Genomic DNA, 20,000 nt, shown 5'->3' with positions numbered 1-20,000 from the left:
TTTGGTGGACAAATCAGTGGTAAGTATGTATGTATGTACAGTATATATGTATATGTATATATAAAGATTATATATATATATATATATATATACAGTGAACCCTCGCTACTTCGCGGTTCGACCATCGTGGATTCACCACTTAGCGGATTTTTTTCATAACCCATGTATATACATATATCGCGGATTTTCCAGAAATATCGAAAATACCGCGATGTGACCGATGGTGCGAGATTGGAGAAAGTAAGGAAAATTGAATCGTGATCATTTTCAATATAAATGAAACTTTGAGGAGCAACAAAGATATCATTTGTTAGAGAGATAGAGAGAGGTAAGGAATGGGAGGTAGTGAAAAGTAGCCCAGAGAGAGAGAGAGAGAGAGAGAGAGAGAGAGAGAGAGAGAGAGGGGGGGGTTTAAATGTAATAAACAAAAAAAAATTGATAGGTTATAACACATTGGTGCTTATGTAATATCAACTGTATACTGTAGACGGTTTGAATAAGTTAAGAAATGGTATAAATGATACTTTGTTAGTGTATTCGTACACACTCGAGCGGCAGCTAGATGACAGCTGATCTAATCACAGCCGAAAGTAAAAAAAAAAGAAGTCAACAATACTCGATTTTTAAAACAAACCCGAAATTTAAAAACGAAAGTACACGCTTTCTTAATGTGCAATTAACTATTTAAAGAGTGGAAATTTTCTAGAATAAAATGATATTTCCCAAAAAATAGTGGTTTGCTGATGAAATCGGATGCCGTATTTTTAGCTATGATTGAAATGGATGTAGACTCGGCCTAATTATTTCGTTTCGTATTTAATTGACACTAAGAAAACTAATTTTAGATTCTTCATCTAAATGTAAGTATTGTATAACACGAAGAGAGAGAGAGAGAGAGAGAGAGAGAGAGAGAGAGAGAGAATCAGCTGTTGTACTCAAATGGCGTGTTTTTGTTTCGTGAGAATTTCATCGCCACGACTTTAACAACAACATACTGTACTGAACTTTACAGTATTATACAGACTACTGTAATATGATAAAGTAAAATATTTGTAATCTATTTTATATGAAATGGGGCTATTTTTTTGTTGTTTAAAATTTACATTTACGTATGTAAAACAACTCTCTCTCTCTCTCTCTCTCTCTCTCTCTCTCTCTCTCTCTCTTAGATTGTTTTCCTGCTTTGCTACGTATGTATGATTTTATATAGATACAGTAAATAATATTTGTAATAACATATTTTATTAAAGCTTTTACTGTAATATCATTATTTATCACTTTCATCATGCGCGTTAAATTCCTTAGTTTGTTTACTGAGCGTACTTCATGACGCCGTCGTTTCAGGCGGCGTCATAAAGAAAAAAGTTTCATTTGGAAGTCCTAAGAAAAATTAAGTAAAACATTAGTAATAACCAAATCAACATACTGTACTGAATAATCAATATAATCGATGCAGAAACTAACCTATACACAGATGTGTAAATGCGTTTGTTTCTTCATTATAATCAGAGATAAACGTAAACAAAACATTGGTTGCCATTTTTTATCGTGCTTTTTGGCGTGTTTAGGAAACGCATGATATAAAGTCGCCCTTAATATTTGAGCCTGTTTTAGTTTAGGGTACGTTAGTACATGCATTAAGTGTTCTGTACATTAAAGGGTAGTTTGTTAACAGTACTACGTACAAGGGAAGGTTTTAAAAGTCTGAATATACATGTTAAATAAATAGGTAAATATGGTGTCACTACTTCGCGGATTTTCACCTATCGCGGCCGGGTCTGGAACCTATCTACCGCGATAAACGAGGGTTCACTGTATATATATATATATATATATATATATATATATATATATATATATATATATATATATATATACATCATATATATATATATATATATATATATATATATATATATATATACACATCATATACATTTATATATATATATATATATATATATATATATATATATGAAACGGATTTTGAGCAAAGCAAAAAATCTATTTTTGGGTGAGATAGCCATGTCGTCCTGATGGAAGGTTCCTTTAGGTAGCTTTCTAAGGGATATTTGCTACAGTGATACTCCAGGAGAATTAACCGAAGGTCTCCAGAATTCTAACTCCTGGCACGATTTATCCATAATAAAAAATTTCAGGATATCGCATAATATCAGGGGACGTATCTTTTCGATACGACACAGAAGTCTTCACCCTGAATAGATTTAACTCTTTGAGGGAGAAGAGGGGCGAAAGAAGGGGGTGCCGATCTAGGTACCCGGTGGACCTCCTATCTGCACTACTACCAGCCGCCATTCCTTTACTTGTGTTTAAGCAGGGATAGCCGCAGATAGAGTAGTTTCGGGTGGGGTCAGCAAAAAGGGTGGGTCAATCAGGACGACATGGCTATCTCACCCAAAAATAGATTTTTCGCTTAGCTCAAAATCCGTTCTTTGGGCTCGGCCATGTCGTCCTGATGGAAGCTTACCAGAGAATTAACTTAAAAGTACTATATCTGTGGGTTTGTAGAAGTGCCTTCTACCTTGAATGTGGTCCTTATCTGGTCTCTTAGACCTGTATATGACATTACCGTTATCTGTCATTTCCACTAAGCTTGGAACTGGCTTAGGGCTTCCTGCCCCCTGCAGGGAAAGTGTCAACATCGACAATAAGGATTCAAGGCTTGATTTTCCGTAGGGACGGAAGGTAACACTTAGAGATTACCTTTCACATACCTTGGAAAACTGTACTCTGATTTCAAGTTGGGCCCTTCTAGGGTTTAATTAAAACTCTAATATGATTTATTCGTCTGAAACTGAGATAGCAGCAATAAGACGCAAATACGTTTAGTATTTCTACCTTGCAACTAGATTATCAAATGTAGTTACAATAGGGTATGAATCTGATCCAGCACTGAAAACACATCAGGGTCCATATTTTCTCGTCGAAAAAATATGTAATTTCATCGAAATGATGCCACTCAATGGAGATGTGAAACCAAATCTGACCAACTTGTACAGATTTGGGAATGCATGAACAACATGACGCAACGTTCAATCGGCACTGGTGTTATTGGTCAGATATGCACCTATATGGAACAGTGTGTTAATCATCGTTGTGATTTGCACTCGAGGGTAAATGTACCCTTGCACCCGATGCACTGGGAAGTCCCAAAACAGTTCACTGTTCATCGCAGCACTAGAAGACGGGTTTTATAAGACTACCCGCCGCCACCACAACATGTTTATTTCATGTACTTGCTTCGTATAGCGTTTGTAAAAGACTCTGGATGATCTCCACCCAGCGTATGAGCGGAGTCTTCCAAAGCCCTTGTATTGGAAAAAAGTTCAACGAAGAAGCAACTCTCCTTGGATCGTGACCCGCGGGTGTACTGTCAGGATCCGCTCTACGAATAAGGTAGGTGAGCTTTGCTCTCAGTTGTCTTAGGGATAGGTTTGATCCTGAGCTTTTCGCCTCTGACGAGCTGTCCTCCCTTGAAGTCTGGTTCTTCGAAGATAGACCTTAAGACACTCTATTGGGCACAGATAGGTATCTTCCTTCAGTGGGCAAATTCACCTCTTGGTGGGTAGCTCATTCTTGGCAAGAAAAGCAGGATCAGGAAAGAGGTTCAGTTCTCCTGTCTAGGAACTGAATATGGCCTTCCTTTCTAGATAAGGCCACTATTTCACTAACTCTAGCCCCTGAGGCTATGACAAACAGAAAAATAACTTTCTGTTAGAGTACAATTCTCATTGTTTAGATTCGAAGCATGGTGCAAGACTTTGTCCAAAGACCACATGATGGGCTTTGGAGTGGTTGCTGGCTTGAGTTTAGCGCATGCTTTTAGGATCTTATTAAAGATTTCAATAAAGAGGTCTACTCCAAAGGTGTACAGAAGTGGTTTAGCCAGGGCTGACTTACACGAGGTAATCGTAGTGGAAGCCAGGCCTTGTTCGAGTAGGAATATGAAGAAAATTAGACCGAAATCTATCGATGTTTCTGTCGGTTCCTTTGATTTCATAAAGGAACCCATTTCTTCCATGATGATTCCTATTGTCTCCTAGTCGAACTTGACTTATACTCTTCAATGAAGTCAACTTTATCCTTAGAGATTCTAAACCTTTTGTTCGCCGCTAGGGCGAGAAAATCATGAGATGTAGGTTGTTGGTTCTCAAAGATGAAGCGCAAGCAGTCGACTTCTGGACCAGATTGAATAATACTGGGTCCGGCAGAGGGAACAGCTCCAGTTTCAGTTCTAGAACTAGAGGGAACCAGTTGTTTTGGACCGCTACTGCTGCTGTCCTTCTGAAGGATCTTAGCTTCTCGAGGACTCTTAGCCGTAGGATGGTTGGTGGAAACAGGTAAATATGGTTCCACTTGTTCCGTTCGAGGGACGTGATGTCCATCGCCTCTGCTTGAGGGTCCATCTAAGGGGCTACATAACGAGGTAGTTTCTTGTTGTCACTCATTGTGAAGAGGTCGGTCTGCAGTTCCGGGACTTTTTCCGAGGTAAAAGAGAATGGGTCTGCGTCTAGGGACCATTCTGTCTCTATGGGCTTTCGCCTTTGTAGGTGAACTGCTGATAGGTGCCATCACTTCTTCCTTATCAGGTGGAAAGTGGCTAATATCACATGTCCTATGTGAGATGATCTCGAGCCTGTCTTATAGACATTTTACTATCCCTTTGTTGTTCAGGGCCAATCTGATGTGGATTGTTCTGCGAGGGGATAGTCTCTTCAACGTCAGGTAAACTGTCAGAGCTTCCTAAACGTCGATATAAAAGGGTTTGAACTGGTACGACCAATTCTTTTGCACTTTTCTTTCGTGAGAATGGCCACCTTATCCTTTCGAGGAGGAGTGTACCTTCACTGATGGTTGTGGTGGTTGCAGGGAAATTGTTCGTACTAGGCTCTTGGCAGTTGACCACGGCCTTAACAGCGTGCACAATAGGGTCAGGGCCAGCCTTGGTTGATCTCTTCGAGCTTTTGATGCGTATCTTCTCCAGTCTCTTGACGCATCTTTTAGACGTGCCTTAAGCACTAAGTCTGTCACTGCCGCAAACTGGAGAGAGTGCGATACTCTTTCCTGTTGCCGTTCTGAAATCCTCTTGTGACGGATTAGTCTCTTGACAGATCCCTTTATCTCTCTTCCCTTCTTGAATGGAATGGAGAGATGGATTCCAAGCCATTGGAACTTCTGAGCTGGAAGAAGGCGAGACTTTATGCGATTGATGTTGAAGCCCAGGTGTTCCAGAGACTGGATCACCTTGTTGGCTGCCTGCAGACAAGTAGTCTTGGATGCTGCCCATACCAGTCAATCGTCTAGATATGCTAGTAATTGAACTCCTTCGGAGTTTGGCTGCTAGATGATTGTGTCTGCCGGCTTCGTGAACATCCTTGGGGCTGTATTCAGTCCGAAGGACATTGCTCTGAAGAATCACTTCTTCTGTAGCATGAATCCTAGGTAGGAGGAGAAAGGGCGGCTCAATAGAAGATGCCAGTGAGCATCTGTTGGGTCTATTGAGGGTGTGTTTGCTCTTTTTGGTAGAAGGGTCCTTATGTGTTGCCAAGTAAGCATCCGGAACTTGTTCTCGATGAACTTGTTGAGTGGAGACAAGTCTAGAATGACTCTGAGTTTGTCTGAGTCTTTCTTGGGAACACAAAACAGCATTCCCTGGAATTTGATGGACTTCGCTTTCCTTCTTACCATCTTGTTCAAGAGTTCTGAGGTATATTCTTCTCACGAGTGGGTGGAGTGTTAGAAGAATTTTGGAAAACGGAGTGGAATTCTGTTCCATTTCCACCCGAGTCCATTCGTTAATAGGCTGTGGGCCCAGGGATCGAAGGTCCTGCAATCCCAACAGTAATACGGTCTGCCTCCTACCTGGAACCCCTCTTTGGGTGTGGGGTCCTGTGGATTTGTTTTCGTGACCACATCCTACTCAGCCCCGGGAGGAGTTATCTCCGGGTGAACTTCTCTTATGGCCATTTCCTTTCTGACTCGAGGTGAAAGGAAGTCGATTGCCTTACAACGTTGGGGTTAAAGATTGGCGACTGAGCCACCAGTTGTTGAGGGACCATCTGGAAAGTGGTCTGAGGCTTCGTGGTCGTAGTCACGGCAAAAAGTTGTGCAGATCTGCATGGTCTCCTTGCCATTTTATTTTTAGGCTGGGACCTCCATCTGAGGAAGATTTCCTCTTTGAGCTCATGCCCCACTTTTGGAGAAGGTTCCCGTTCTCCGTGGTTGCTCTGGCTATGATCTCTTGGACCAGTTCCTGTGGGAAAAAGGTCTTTACCCTAGATGGTCGAGGTAATCAGTTTCCTTGGTTCGTGTCTCATGGTTGCTGAGGTCAAAACAGACTCTCTGCAGGCTCTCCTTGCTCTGAGGAAAGCATGTAAGTCTTTCACAAGGGTACCCATGTGGGACTTAGCCAGGAAAATGATCCTTTCTGGGGCGTTCTGTACACCTGCACTCATTTCCAGACAGATCTGATGAGAAAGGGAGGACGCTAGTCTCTCTTTCGTCTCCTGTTCCCTCCTCAGAAGATAGTCTGGCAACTTCGGAAGGTTCTCATTGAACTGCTGGCCTGCTATCTCTTTTGTGCCTCAAAACCTCCTGCCAAGCTTGATCAATGATTTTGAGGCATATACATACATATACCAAGGCACTTCTCCCAATTTTGGGGGGTAGCCGACATCAACAAATGAACAAAACAAAAAAGGGGACCTCTACTCTCTACGTTCCTCCAGCCTAACAATGGACTCAACCGAGTTCAGCTGGTACTGCTAGGGTGCCACAGCCCACCCTCCCACATTATCCACCACAGATGAAGCTTCATAATGCTGAATCCCCTACTGCTGCTACCTCCGCGGTCATCTAAGGCATCAGAGGCAGCAGCAGGGCCTACCGGAACTGAGTCACAATCACTCGCCATTCATTCCAATTTCTATCACGCTCTCTTGCCTCTCTCACATCTATCCTCCTATCACCCAGAGCTTCCTTCACTCCATCCATCCACCCAAACCTTGGCATATGAAAATACCAAAATGCTCCTTCCAAAATTGACGAAGATTGAGGTTTGTGCTCTCACTGATTTTGAAACATCTATTGAAGAGATATTTTGTATATAGCTTCTTAAAATTTGAAATCACTTGCTGGTCCATAGGCTGGAGGAGAGGGGTGGTGTTCGGTGGAAGATAAGAGAACCTTGATGAACAAATATTCTGCTACTATATCTTCATCGAGGGCAGGAGGGTGAGCAGGGGCATTGTCCAACACCAGCAGGCATTTCATAAGGAGGTGCTCCTCTTCCAAAGATTTTTTCACAATCAGGCTGAAACAAACATTTATCCACTCATTGAACAATTGTCTTGTTACTAAGGCTTTTCCATTAGCCCTCCACAACATGTGAAGATTTTCCTTTGTGACTTTGTGGGTCTTGAAGGCTCGAGGAGTATTGAAGTGATACCCCAGCAGGGGTTTGTCCTTGCAATCACCACTGGCATTTGCACAGAGTGCAAGGGTAAGCCTGTCCTTGATAGGCTTATGCCCGGGTAGCCTCTTCTAACGTGATGTACATTTGACGAGCCATTTTTTCCAAAAGTCCACATCAAATAATGAACAAAAGGGGACCTTTCCTCTCTTCACTCCTCCCAGCCTGACAAGGGATTCAGGAGAGTTTGGCTGGTACTGTTAAGGTGCCACAGCCCACCCTTCCCTGTTATCTACCACAGATGAAGCTTCATACACTGAATCGCCTATTGCTGCTACCTCCACGGTCACCAAGGCAACAAGAGGAAGCAGCAGGGCCTACCAGATCTGCGTCACAATCCCTCGCCATTCATTCCCATTTCTAGCACGCTCTCTTGTCTCACTCACATCTATAATCCTATTACCCAGAGCTTTCTTCACTCCATCCATGCACCCAAACCTTGGCCTTCCTCTTGTACTTCTCCCATCAACTCTTGCATTCATCACCTTCTTTAGCAGACAGCCACTTTCCATTCTCTTTACATGGCCAAACCACCTCAACACATTCATATCCACTCTAGCCATTAAATAATTTCTTACACCCGTTCTCACTCTCACTACTTCGTTCCTAACCCTATCTAATCGAGATATACCAGCCATACTCCTCAGACACTTCATCTCAAACACATTCAATTTATCTCTCCGTCACTTTCATTCCCCACAACTCCAATCCATACATCAAAGTTAGTAAAATCACTTTCTCATATAAAACTCTTTAGATTTATGCCTAATCCTCTATTCTTTACCACTCTCTTCACTGTCCCGCACACTTTGCATCCTTCATTCACTCTCTGACATATATCTGCTTCCACTCCACCATTTGCTGCAACAACAGACCCCAAGTACTTAAACTGATCTACTTCCTCAAGTAACTCTCCATTCAACATGACATTCAACCTAGTACCACCCTTCCTTCTCGTGCATCTCATAACCTTACTCTTACCCACATTAACTCTCAACTTCCTTCTCTCACATACCCTTCCAACCTGTCTCTATTAGACCAAGCTTCTCTTCCGAGTCTGCAACCAGTACAGTATCATCCGCAAACAACAACTGATTTATCTCACATTCATAATCACTTTTGTCTATCAGTTTCAATCCTTGACCAAGCACTCAAGCATTCACATTTATCACCACTCCATTCACAAACAAGTTGAAAAACCATGGCGACATCACACATCCCTGTTTCAGCCCCTCTCTCACTGGAAACGACACGCTTACTTCATTTCCTATCCAAACCCATGCTTTACTACCTTTGTAGAAACTCTTCACTGCTTGCAACAACCTTAGACCAATTACATATAACCTCATCCCATTCTACATTGCTTCCCTATCTACTCTATAATACGCTTTCTCCAGATCCATAACGCAACATACACCACCTTGCCTTTTGCTAAATATTTCTTGCATATCTACCTAACTAAAATTCTGATTCATACATCGCCTACCTGTTCTAAAACCACCCTGTATTTTTAAGATAGCATTCTCTGTTTTTTCTTAATCCTATTAATCAGTCCTCTACCATACACTTTTCCAACCACACTCAACAAACTAATACCCCTTGAATTACAAAACTCATCCACATCTCCCTTACACTTATACAGTGGTACAATACATGCACACACCCAGTCTACTGGTACAATTGACAACACACATCAAACTATTTCACCAACCATTCAAGTACAGTCACACCCCCTTCCTTTAACATCTCAGTTCTCACATCATCCATACCCGGTGCTTTTCCTACTCTCGTTTCATCTAGCGCTCTCCTCACTTCCTACTAGCAAGTAATAGTAATAACATACATTACTGTAAATATTCCAAGGTGCGAGTGCCCGACAAGAAAAAGGTTTCCGTGGACCGTCTTCACGCATTTTCCGTAGAGTTCTATGTATATACATTACAGGTATCTTCTAAATAGCAAAATCAGTCCCAAAAAATTAAACACTTGGAGTGTGGATAAATACCGTATTTCCCGTGTGATAAGACGCTACAAGTGGTAAGACGCACCCTTTAATTAGGAAAGCAGTTTTAGAAAAAAAAATGAAGATTTTAAAAACTTCTTAGCAGAAATCCATGGTCAGCGACTCTTGCGTGATTATTGTCTGGCACAGTAACTTTTCTTATTTTGGGTGTATTATTAAATGTTCAAGTTAATATCTATTAGCGATATGCCGATTATCCCAATTCTATTACATAGTCTTATAAGAAACGACTACTGTAAATCAGTCGTAGTTTCTACCACAACTACACGTTTACTCATGTGCTTGAAGTTTCAAGTGTTGTTTACATGAAAGCAGCGTTGCCAAAGGTTCTTTATAAAATTTTGGTAAAGATGTAAAATTCTAGTGATATTTCCAAAATTCCTCATATACCCTATAAATATTCACACAGTAGTTACTGATTATAGATATCTATAAATTCTTTTAGGTGGAATACTTTCGCTACTGTTTATGTGATTCTGGGTCTAGTTACTTTCCTGCTAACTTAGTAATACTGCACTCAACTAACAAGTTTTTTTTCCAAGGACGTATTCATTAACTGACTGTCTGTGTTATTTCGGAACTCAGGAAACAAAGTCATTATCAATATATTGCTAAAGTACAATATATCAACAAAATATGAGAAAATAGATATATACTCAATAAACAACTATGTCATAGTGTCATGTTGTCTGCTACGAGACCACTAGTTGGCATATTTACTTGTGGAAGGGGGGTTAGCGAGTCATCAGCTGATTACCAAAAAAAAAAAAAAAAACAATAATTTGCTACTGTACTTCATTAAATGAAGTGCAATATAAAAATGAATGAATTTATATTATATGAATGATAATTGTAGGTTTATATTCTATCTCTCATGAGTTTGAGTGCTTTTAAGTCAATAATTTGGTGTTTGAGGTGTGTCAAACTCCCCTCTACAACTTTTTCCTAGTGTTAAGACGCAGGGTGATTTTGAGGGTAATTTTTCGTGAAAAAAGGTGCGTCTTATGACACGGGAAATACGGTAATTCTATTCAAAAGTTTCATATTCTTATACAGCATAAGGAGGAAACGTCTACCTCAAAACTTAAAAAAACTGCCCAAAATATTTGATGCATTACAGAAAAACACACAAAATGAAAGGCTGTTTGGGATACATTTACTCATCTAGTGCAGTAAGTTAAAAGTGGAAGACAAGATTAAAGGAAGCCAGCCACCCACTCACTTGACAACCACCTATTTAGATGACAGTCACACATGGGTAGGAGGATTACACAATGCAACAATTGTACTGATGGGGAGTTGCATAAACTTTTATCCTATATTTAAGGGCTGAGACTATCCCTTCCCATTGGGGGACAGTAATGCACATTGGAAAGATTCATGAAAGAAATAAATTTTCAGACATATTGAGTAATTTTCAGACCATTCAAAGAATCAAGTAAAAAATACTCTCAACCAGTTTTGCATTTATACCTTATACAAAATTTGCAAGATATTATGAGCCTACCTGTAACATATTAAGAGGTTCATTGAGAGTTACGGGCATGCAGACCTTTGATAAATCCTTGCCAATATTTTTATACAGGAAATTCCAAACGGAAAAGTCCTCAGTCAGTGGTCTAGGTGCTGGGAGGCGGGTTCGACGTCCGGTAAAACATTTTCCATCTTCTTCAATTTCTGCAGCTAAATAAAAAATGAGGTAAAATTTATTAGCTCTGAAATATAGGAAACATCTTCAGGATACTATGGAATAAAAACCATTGTACATCAAAAGCATAATTCAAGGGAGGTTTTGTTGCTCCTCCTCATGTATAAACCTTTCTGGAATGTGAAACTCGCAGCAAATCTCATAATGAACTCAAGTAATATAAAACTCTTGACAAGCCACTACCAAACAGAACTGGGATACTATCGATACCTAATTAAAAATATCTTTTTCATTTTCACTAAGCAAGCACAAAAATGTCAGAAAGCAGCAAATGCCAATGAAAACGAACTCACAATGAATAAATGTAAATACTTAATATTAAAGATGCAGTCCACATGCCTACTGATATATAACAAAGATCAATTAACTATCTTTTCCTAATCATTACAAAATGAGAAAAAGAGCCCACACAAAGAACACTACCTCAATGGAATAAATGGAAAGGAAAACACTTAAAACTGAAATTATCTCTACTCATTTATACTGTAATAGCATTTAAATATGGAAAGTAATACTGAAAAGGCAGAAAAACATGACCATGAGAAGTACCAGGTGCACATCTAATTGTCTCAGTAGTAGATAGATAAGTAGAAGACAACCAGATGCCCTAAGGTGAAACGCTGATAGTGAATTGGGCATAAGGGAGCGGAGACGATGAGAGTCTGGAGTTTACTTCTTGGGTTGTTCTGGGGGTTGCTGACTTCTCCAGAGGGATATCAGTATGTTTGATTCTGTGTGGTCTCTGCCAATAATATTAAACAATCCTCTCTCTATGCAAACGAAAGATTGGACTGGGAGACTGTGATCTTTCTTCTCTACTATTTAACTTTGGTGGCAAGTTTCGCAATGGAAAGGTCTGTACATTAAAAGGAAGCTTCCCTTTACTGTAAATCTAAGAAAGTATTACTGCCATAAAAAAATCATTATAACTAGGTAAATACTTATAAAATTTATTCATTAAGAAAAGCAGATTATTCTATATACCTGAACAATCTCCTTGAAAAATAAACCTGAAAATCATTCTCACTGCCATCCCCCCAAAAAAATTATCAAAAGGGAGGAGATTCACAAATACAATTATTTTCTTCTTATCAAATATTCAAATTAATTCAACTATTTCAAAATGTGAATACTGAATACTGTACTAAATAAACTACCCACAATAATAACCATACCTGAAATTTATAAAATAGAGTAACTCCCCAAAATTTCAACATATCAAAACTACACTTTATACAGTATATAAGAAGTATTATAAAGCCACATCTAGTTATTCAAAGTACAGTATGAAATGCCACAGCTATCTCAATATTACTATAAAAGCCAAGGCAATCTATTCATCTTATTATGATGTCTTAACATTCATCCATTTTTACTTCTAAAATTAGTCAACTAGGATATTCAAAATCACTATACTGTAGTCAATAAAGACTACAAGGGTAAACATCTAAGCCCAGTCATATTATATAATGTAACAAGGTCTGTCTGTTCATAGATCTACCTAGTTAATCTAATACTGTTTCTATGAAGATTAATTAATTTATCAAAAAATTAATTATGAGTTCAATGTTAATCACAGAAAATTCAAGTAAATACTAAATCTAATTTACGAGTATTCAATTTAGATCACAGTAACCAGCACAGTCTAACAGTTTATCTAAATCTCAAACCAAAACTGAGATATGTGTAGTCTAAATTTTAAATTTTTCCTGATTAAATTTTACTATTTTTTTTGAGGCAAAATATTAACTCAAACTGAATACAAACTCATACTGAATCCACATTCAGCCAACCAACCTACCGACAGAGAGAATGCCCCTTCAAATGAATTCAGTTTGGCTTATAAGTTACATGATACTACAGTTTAATAATTTTTCCGCCGATTTCCATCTAACCTGGAATAAAACTGTAAATACTGATGATAAAAGCATCTATTAGAAGAAATTTTCTGTAAAAATTAAAGTTTTTAAAAATAAACTTACTGGAAGTTACTTCCCAACAAACTAAATCTTGAAAATGAAGGAAACTAGACAGAACTGAAGGTTGGATGATGTAATGTCCTGTTCTTTTAAAAACTAGGATAAGGATACTATGAAAGGAGTTCACTCTTGAGTTTAAAGTATATTAGTACTTTATTGGATAGGAGTTTCACTAACCATAAGATTTGGGTAAAGCTAAACCAACTAATCTTACACACATTTAAACAATTTGATCTACAACAATCGCTTTTCATGACTTGTACAATCCTCAATCTTGGTTCTTTTCCACTCCCGGCTATGTCCGTTATTCCAATTGTACCCTTTATTTTAATATTTCTGTAACCTAAACTTTTCCTACACTTTCAATTACTCATAAATAATTCTAGATTGATAGAAACCTATACTGTATTCTCAAATCCCAAACTTAATGAAATAATCCACTTGCATTTCATCCAATGATAAAATCTTCTTCAATAGCAAAAGTAATTTGTAATACAGGTATTTTCTCTTCATTAAGCATGTGAGACTGAGCAAACAGTTAACAACATTCCTATTATACCAAACTTTTCGTAACTTTTTCAATACTACTTAGAGGTATGTAAATGATAGATAGATGTTGGAGTGCATTTTTCAAAACTAGTTTTGGTTTATGACATTGTACGCAAGTTTCTAGTACAGTACCATAAAAGTTATTAAACAATATTGTAAATCACTGTTCATTAAGTGAATACTCTTTATTAATATTAAGGACTGTATCTAGAATCACCAAAATCCCCCTACGTATATAGAAAAGTCTAGATTCAACAAATGCCAAAATATTTTCTAATGAATCCTCCTTTATTGACAATCAAAATATATTAGTCCCATAATATAAATTTACTGTATTCAAATTATGTGTAAATATAGGATACAAATATTTAGGTAAACAAAGGTAAAGGAATTTATAATGCTTAATTAAAAACTGTATGTAACTGGCTGCTATCTTGAACATACTAGTCACCATCTGGCTCTCCTCAAACCTACACCTTTCACCAAGTGTTGCCAAAGCATATCTAATAATTCACTGTTCAATACATATCAACACTGCCATGTCATAATGCCATATAAGACTGGTTAATAGGTCTTCATAGTACATTACAATACTAAGAGACACTAAAAAAAATTTAGCCAGCCAATGAGCCCTTATAATTTTGCACTGAGAAAATTAAAATTCTCTTTGTGCTACATACAATGAAATGTGCTTCTTGGTGGCAGGAATGTTCAAAGAGAATGAAATCTCCATAAGGAAAATGATTTTTAGAACAAATAGAAATTGTACATCCTTTGTATGTGCCCCACAACTGTTAAGTTACATATGTGAAATTTATAAAAAATATTATAAAAAACTTAACAGGGTTTGAATCTTAGCTTAGAATACATCAGAAAAATGTGGTCCAGTATGTATTAATGTGTTACACCAGAAAGCACTTAGCCTATACGAGAACCTCTCAAAATTAACTCCTAGACTAAGTACATAGCATATGCAGTAGCACCAAGCCATCAACAGAAAGTAAAGGATACATACACACACACTGTAATTTACTGTCCAAAATACAAAAAATAAAATTAAAATAATCCATTTCTCTCAATGAGAAAATTGCAGTCAGATTTCCTACACAATCAAGTCTCCAAGTGTGCCCTTTCTCAAAATATACAGAACTTTCCCTCCTACATTTACCCAGTTGAAAATAATACTCAGAATAATTGTTGGTAACTGAGGGAAATTCTATGTGGTGAGAGGAATCTTGGAGGCAGCATGAAGAAGGGTAGTGAGTGGTGGAATGGAGGAGTGAAAATGGAGGTGGAAGAAAAAACAAAGGCATTACAAGAATGGCTGCACAGTAATATTATAGAGAAGTATAAAAGATATAGAGAGAAAATGTGGAAGTAAAACATAAGGTACCTAGGGAAAAAGGGTAGCTGACTGGAGGTGGGATCAAGGATTGGGTAGTTCATATGAAAAGAATTAGAAGTTTTGGAAAGATGTGAAAAAGGTAAGGAAGGGTGGATCTAGGAATGAAAAAACAGTGAAAGACGAATGTGGAAGGTTATTGAAAGGAGATGAGGTGAGAAAAGGTGGGCTGAATATTTTGAAAAGTTGCTGAATGTTGAGGATGATAGGGAGGCAGATATAATTGCTGTTGCAGGTGTTGAGGTGCCGGTGATGTGAGATGAGAATGAGATAGAGATTACAAGAGGAAGTAAAGAGAGCACTAGATGAAAAGGAAGCAGAAAAAGCACCAGGTATAGATGGTTTGAGGGCTGAAATTTCAAAAGGAGTGTGACTGTGTTTGAATGGTTAGTGAGGTTGTTTAATATATGTTTTATGTTGTCAATGGTGCCACCGACTGAGTGTGCGCATGTATTGTTCCGATATATAAAAGTAAGGGAGATGTCCATGTGTGTTGTGTTGTAATTCTAGGGCTATTAGTTCATTGAGTGTGATTGGAAAAGTGTAAAATAGTGTTAATTAATAGGACTGAGGATGAAATGGAGGATGCAATCTCAGGAGTGCACAATGTCTTTAGAAGAGGTATGGGATGTAGGGATCAGATTTTTATAGTTCAGCAGATATGCAAGAATTATTTAGCAAAAGGTAAGGAAGGATATTTTTCAAATATAGATCTGGAGAAAACTTATGATAGAATTGATAGGGATGCGACAAGGAATGTAAAATTAGTGGAAGGTTGTTGCAAGTAGTGATGAGATTATACATAGGCAGTTAAGCCTATGTTAGGATAGCGAATAAAGTGAGTGAGTGGTTTCCAGTGAGAGCGGGGCTGAGACAGGGATGTGTGATGTTGTTATGGTTGTTCAGTTTATCTGTTGTAAGAAATGTAAGAGAGGTGAAAGCTCTAGTGTTTGGTCAAGGATTGAAACTGATATATGAGAGTGATCATGAGTGGGAGGTGAATCAGTTGCTGTTTGATACGAAACTATACTGGCTGCAGACCTGGAAGAAAAGCTATGTCAATTACTGTCATAGAGTTTGGAAGGGTGTGTAAATATTCCTCACTTCCAAGGTCTGCCTCCATGTTTTTTTTCTCTTCATCTTTCTGTACCACATGTTGAACCAAGGGAAAATCAGCTGATTTCTCAGTTTATTTAGAACTAGATATGTGGCCTAAGCGCATATGCATTGAGGACTCGTTTTGGCAGTAAATGTACTAACGGCTACATTTACCCCAACAGAGTTAACTCGTGATGAACTATTGGCTCAGCTTGCGAGCGAACAGAACACTATCATCCGAAACATGATGTAATCAATCGACTTAGGTTGAAAACTTCGTTCACCCAATCAAGATTTAAGGTAAATGCAAGCCATCCACATATGTAATACAAGATAGTTTATTTAGGAGCTCTTACTTTAGCCAGTAGAAGGATATTAAGATGCAGACTACCAACTTGGTGTTCTGCCTCACAATCTAGTCTAATAGAGCGACTAGGATTGCAGCAATGGAAGGTTTTAGTAGTGGAAGGATCTAAAATAATTGAAGAATTCGAGGCTCTGTGAGAGGATTTCAAATCTGTGAAATGGCATACAATAATGTAACTGAAGGAGCGTTATCATCAGAACCATACTTTTCCTCCCAAAGGATCCCTGTTTTCCACATGTTTATTCTGAGAAATTTGGGACCTTGAACTAGATAAGATCTCAGTGGCAGAGATCAAAGACTTTTTCTAAAGGAACAGTTTGAAGTAACTGACTCCCCAGAATGTAACACTACGAAAACTACAGCAGAACTTAAAGAAATCATTAAGAGGAAAAATGATTGGGATAAAGTCAATGGCATAATAAAGATCCAAAATTTTAAACACCGAAGATGGCAAAGAAAGCCATAGAAGGAGGCCTTTTCATAGCTTACCAATACATCTTAAGTCAATATATTGAATAAGATGTGTTTGCGGAATTGTCATTTCACGATAAATGGTATTCTTACGAGCATCTGAATAAGGAATGTTCTAAAAAGGAAAGCTTCAATATATGCTCTGAATGCTCATCATAAGAACATACATGCAAGGAATGTATAGAAAATACAAAGAAATGTGACGCCTTCAATCAACAATATAGAACTTTAGCAGTAAAATGACCAATGAGAAAGGGTCTCATTAAAAAGAAAATGTAAAAGATAAAGATGAACAGAGATGCAGCATCCACTCTAAACAACAGTACTAGTTATACCAAAGTAAGAGCTACCAAGTAACAGTTACCATAGCCTTCTAAACAATGTACAAGAAGACACAAGAATTGCAACAATAACAAATAAAGTATAGCAATAAAACCGGGGTTGCATCAAGGAAGATTCTACCCATTAATAATAAACAGCATATTAACAGATCGCAATTTATCAATAATGCATTGTCTGAAGCCCCAATAAATATGGTGGAAAGCACCATGAAGAGGAACAAAAGATAACAGGACTGTATAAGCAGACTGGTGAGTTTCAAACATTTCAGAAAGTTCATAAGACAACTCATCAGTTGAAGACTTCACACCCGGATATAAACCTATTTCGGACTCAAAATCACCAATTCCTCTATTAAGAGATACAAGAAATTTGCCAGAAAACTATCATCATTAAACAGGAGAAATACAAGACTCACTGCAAAGCCTCCAAGATCCCTCCAACTCTCCAATTTTGCAAAATCCACAAGGATCAACTTCGGGATCAGAAAATACTACGTCAGTAGTCCATTATATCAGAACACAAAAAGTAACAGAAAAACATGAAATTATTGTACTATGCTAACTTTAAGACCATAACAAGAAAAATGTATTTATATGAAAATTGTATCTAAAAGCATACCTTACATTATTCTTACTAATACTTTACTTTCCAAACTATTCCCTACTATAATTAGCTAGCTAACTGCCCTCATTCTTCTTTCACACATTTTCCTAACAGCTAAAAAAAACTTGAAAGATTATTGGCCGAAGTACAGGTTGTATAAGTACTAAAGACATCCAATAAATCTATGATTTTACAAGATTGAGACAAAACTGTGCTATTCCATTCATTCTTAGAGGTACTAACCCCTTTATTTACCACATCATTTTGATAAAAACTAGTAGCTAGATGGAATGCGCTAGTATTAGCACCTAAATTATCTGCATTAGATCACCAAAAATTAGCAGTATGATTTACAACAGCTAGATCTTTCATGTATCAAAAGAACACTTGCTGAATCTAGACGTGGACACAAATTTAAGAGAGCATGCAACCTATCAGAAATAATGTCAGTATGTAAAATGTGGAATTGTTCATGTGCCAAAAGAACACTCACCAAACCAAAATAAATAATTGGTATTCAAACAGAACGTTCATAGGGCAAAGAGGGGAAATATGAAATGACACATTACCAATCCAGGGACACAAAATGATCCTCAGTACAAGGTTCAGATGTGAAAGTCAAGGCAATGAGATATGCATCAGCATGCCTGAGTAGGGCTTCTACTATGAACTGTGAGTGAATGAAGTTGCGCAAACAACAAAAAATCTAGACTCAACCAATTATGCAAATTTTTCATGTATGGTATATGAGGCTTTTGAATAGTAGGGCACATTACCTTCATCTTTAATGAAAGAAAGAACTGGATAAAATATTGCAAATTACATTTTATATTCATATTTCCTGCTTACTGTACACTATCCAAGAAGGTAAGCTGTTATCAAAGCCAATGGAGATTATGCATCAACGATGACTGTACAATGACAGTTGTGGATAAAAAAAAAAACATATATTTGCTATTTTGTAAATCTACTACATAAAATTTTCCATGCATTACAGAAAGTGTTAGTATCTTGACCAAGGAAGAGAAAAGATGCTATTTATACTATATGGTATTAGACATTAAACATGATTAGATGTAGTAATTCCAATGATTGTTCAATTTGGATTATTGTAGGGGTAGAGAAAAACAGCCATAAATTATCTTGATTAGTCTATGAAAATTTACAATATAAAACTTAAAATCTTCATAGAGTATTACAAAAAATAGAATTACCAAGTAGGGTTTGAAATGATAGTCTGGTATATCCCCTGAAATGTGAAACTCGGCACTCTTAAAGACACTAAACAATACTGATCTCAAGTCCATATCCATATCAATTCTGGATAGTTATGATGGCCTTATATTGTAAACTTTAATGCTATACTTTGCCTTATTTGCTTCCCTTTGCAATCCTCAAAGGTTTTTTCATAAAAATAACTCTGCCCGTTCCTGCTATTTGACTTCACTTTGCTTTGCTATTGCTTTGATAAAATATTATTTCTATTCTTTGTTGGGGTCCTGTTTTCATGACTTGTAATATTTTAGATACTGTTTGATATCTTATATGAATTCATGCTTAGGGGGTTTGAATCCAATTTTTTGTGTGAACATGGAACTAACGATGAAAAACTCTCGACACCACTGAAGGTTAAGCCTTATCATCACACACAAGATACAAAGTGTTTCAAAAAGCATTATTTACACATTTACTGTTTCCATCAAGAGCCTAAACCCTTTGTTTTGGTTTCTGTACATGAACATTAATTTTCTGAAGTGAAATAAAAAGATGAGAGTGGGAGGTAATGTACAAATGGATGGAGACACTACAGGAATGAAACATAATGTAATATTGATAACATTTTTACGTCTATGCACAGTTGATATTCATATTGCTTTCATCTCCGGAACCTTGGAAGGTCAACGTTACTAGTCAAAAATGGAAAATTTTTGCACCTTTCTTTCAATTATACCAATCCCTCTAGTAA

At 37.6% G+C, this 20,000-nt stretch overlaps 1 protein-coding gene across 5 annotated transcripts in view; it reads right to left on the bottom strand.

Moving 5' to 3' along the window:
* LOC137649613 (oxysterol-binding protein-related protein 3-like) overlaps positions 1–20,000 on the bottom strand; it is a 304,712-nt gene that overhangs the window by 69,840 nt on the left and 214,872 nt on the right. For all 5 annotated transcript variants that reach the window (XM_068382594.1, XM_068382611.1, XM_068382620.1 and 2 more), the window contains one exon: positions 11,023–11,198. In XM_068382594.1, coding sequence (XP_068238695.1) covers positions 11,023–11,198 — 176 coding nt within the window. The remainder of the gene's footprint in view (positions 1–11,022; positions 11,199–20,000) is intronic.

This window comes from Palaemon carinicauda, chromosome 1 (assembly GCF_036898095.1).
Source record: "Palaemon carinicauda isolate YSFRI2023 chromosome 1, ASM3689809v2, whole genome shotgun sequence".
NCBI lineage: Eukaryota > Metazoa > Arthropoda > Malacostraca > Decapoda > Palaemonidae > Palaemon > Palaemon carinicauda.
This window is presented reverse-complemented; position numbering and strand designations above follow the sequence as displayed.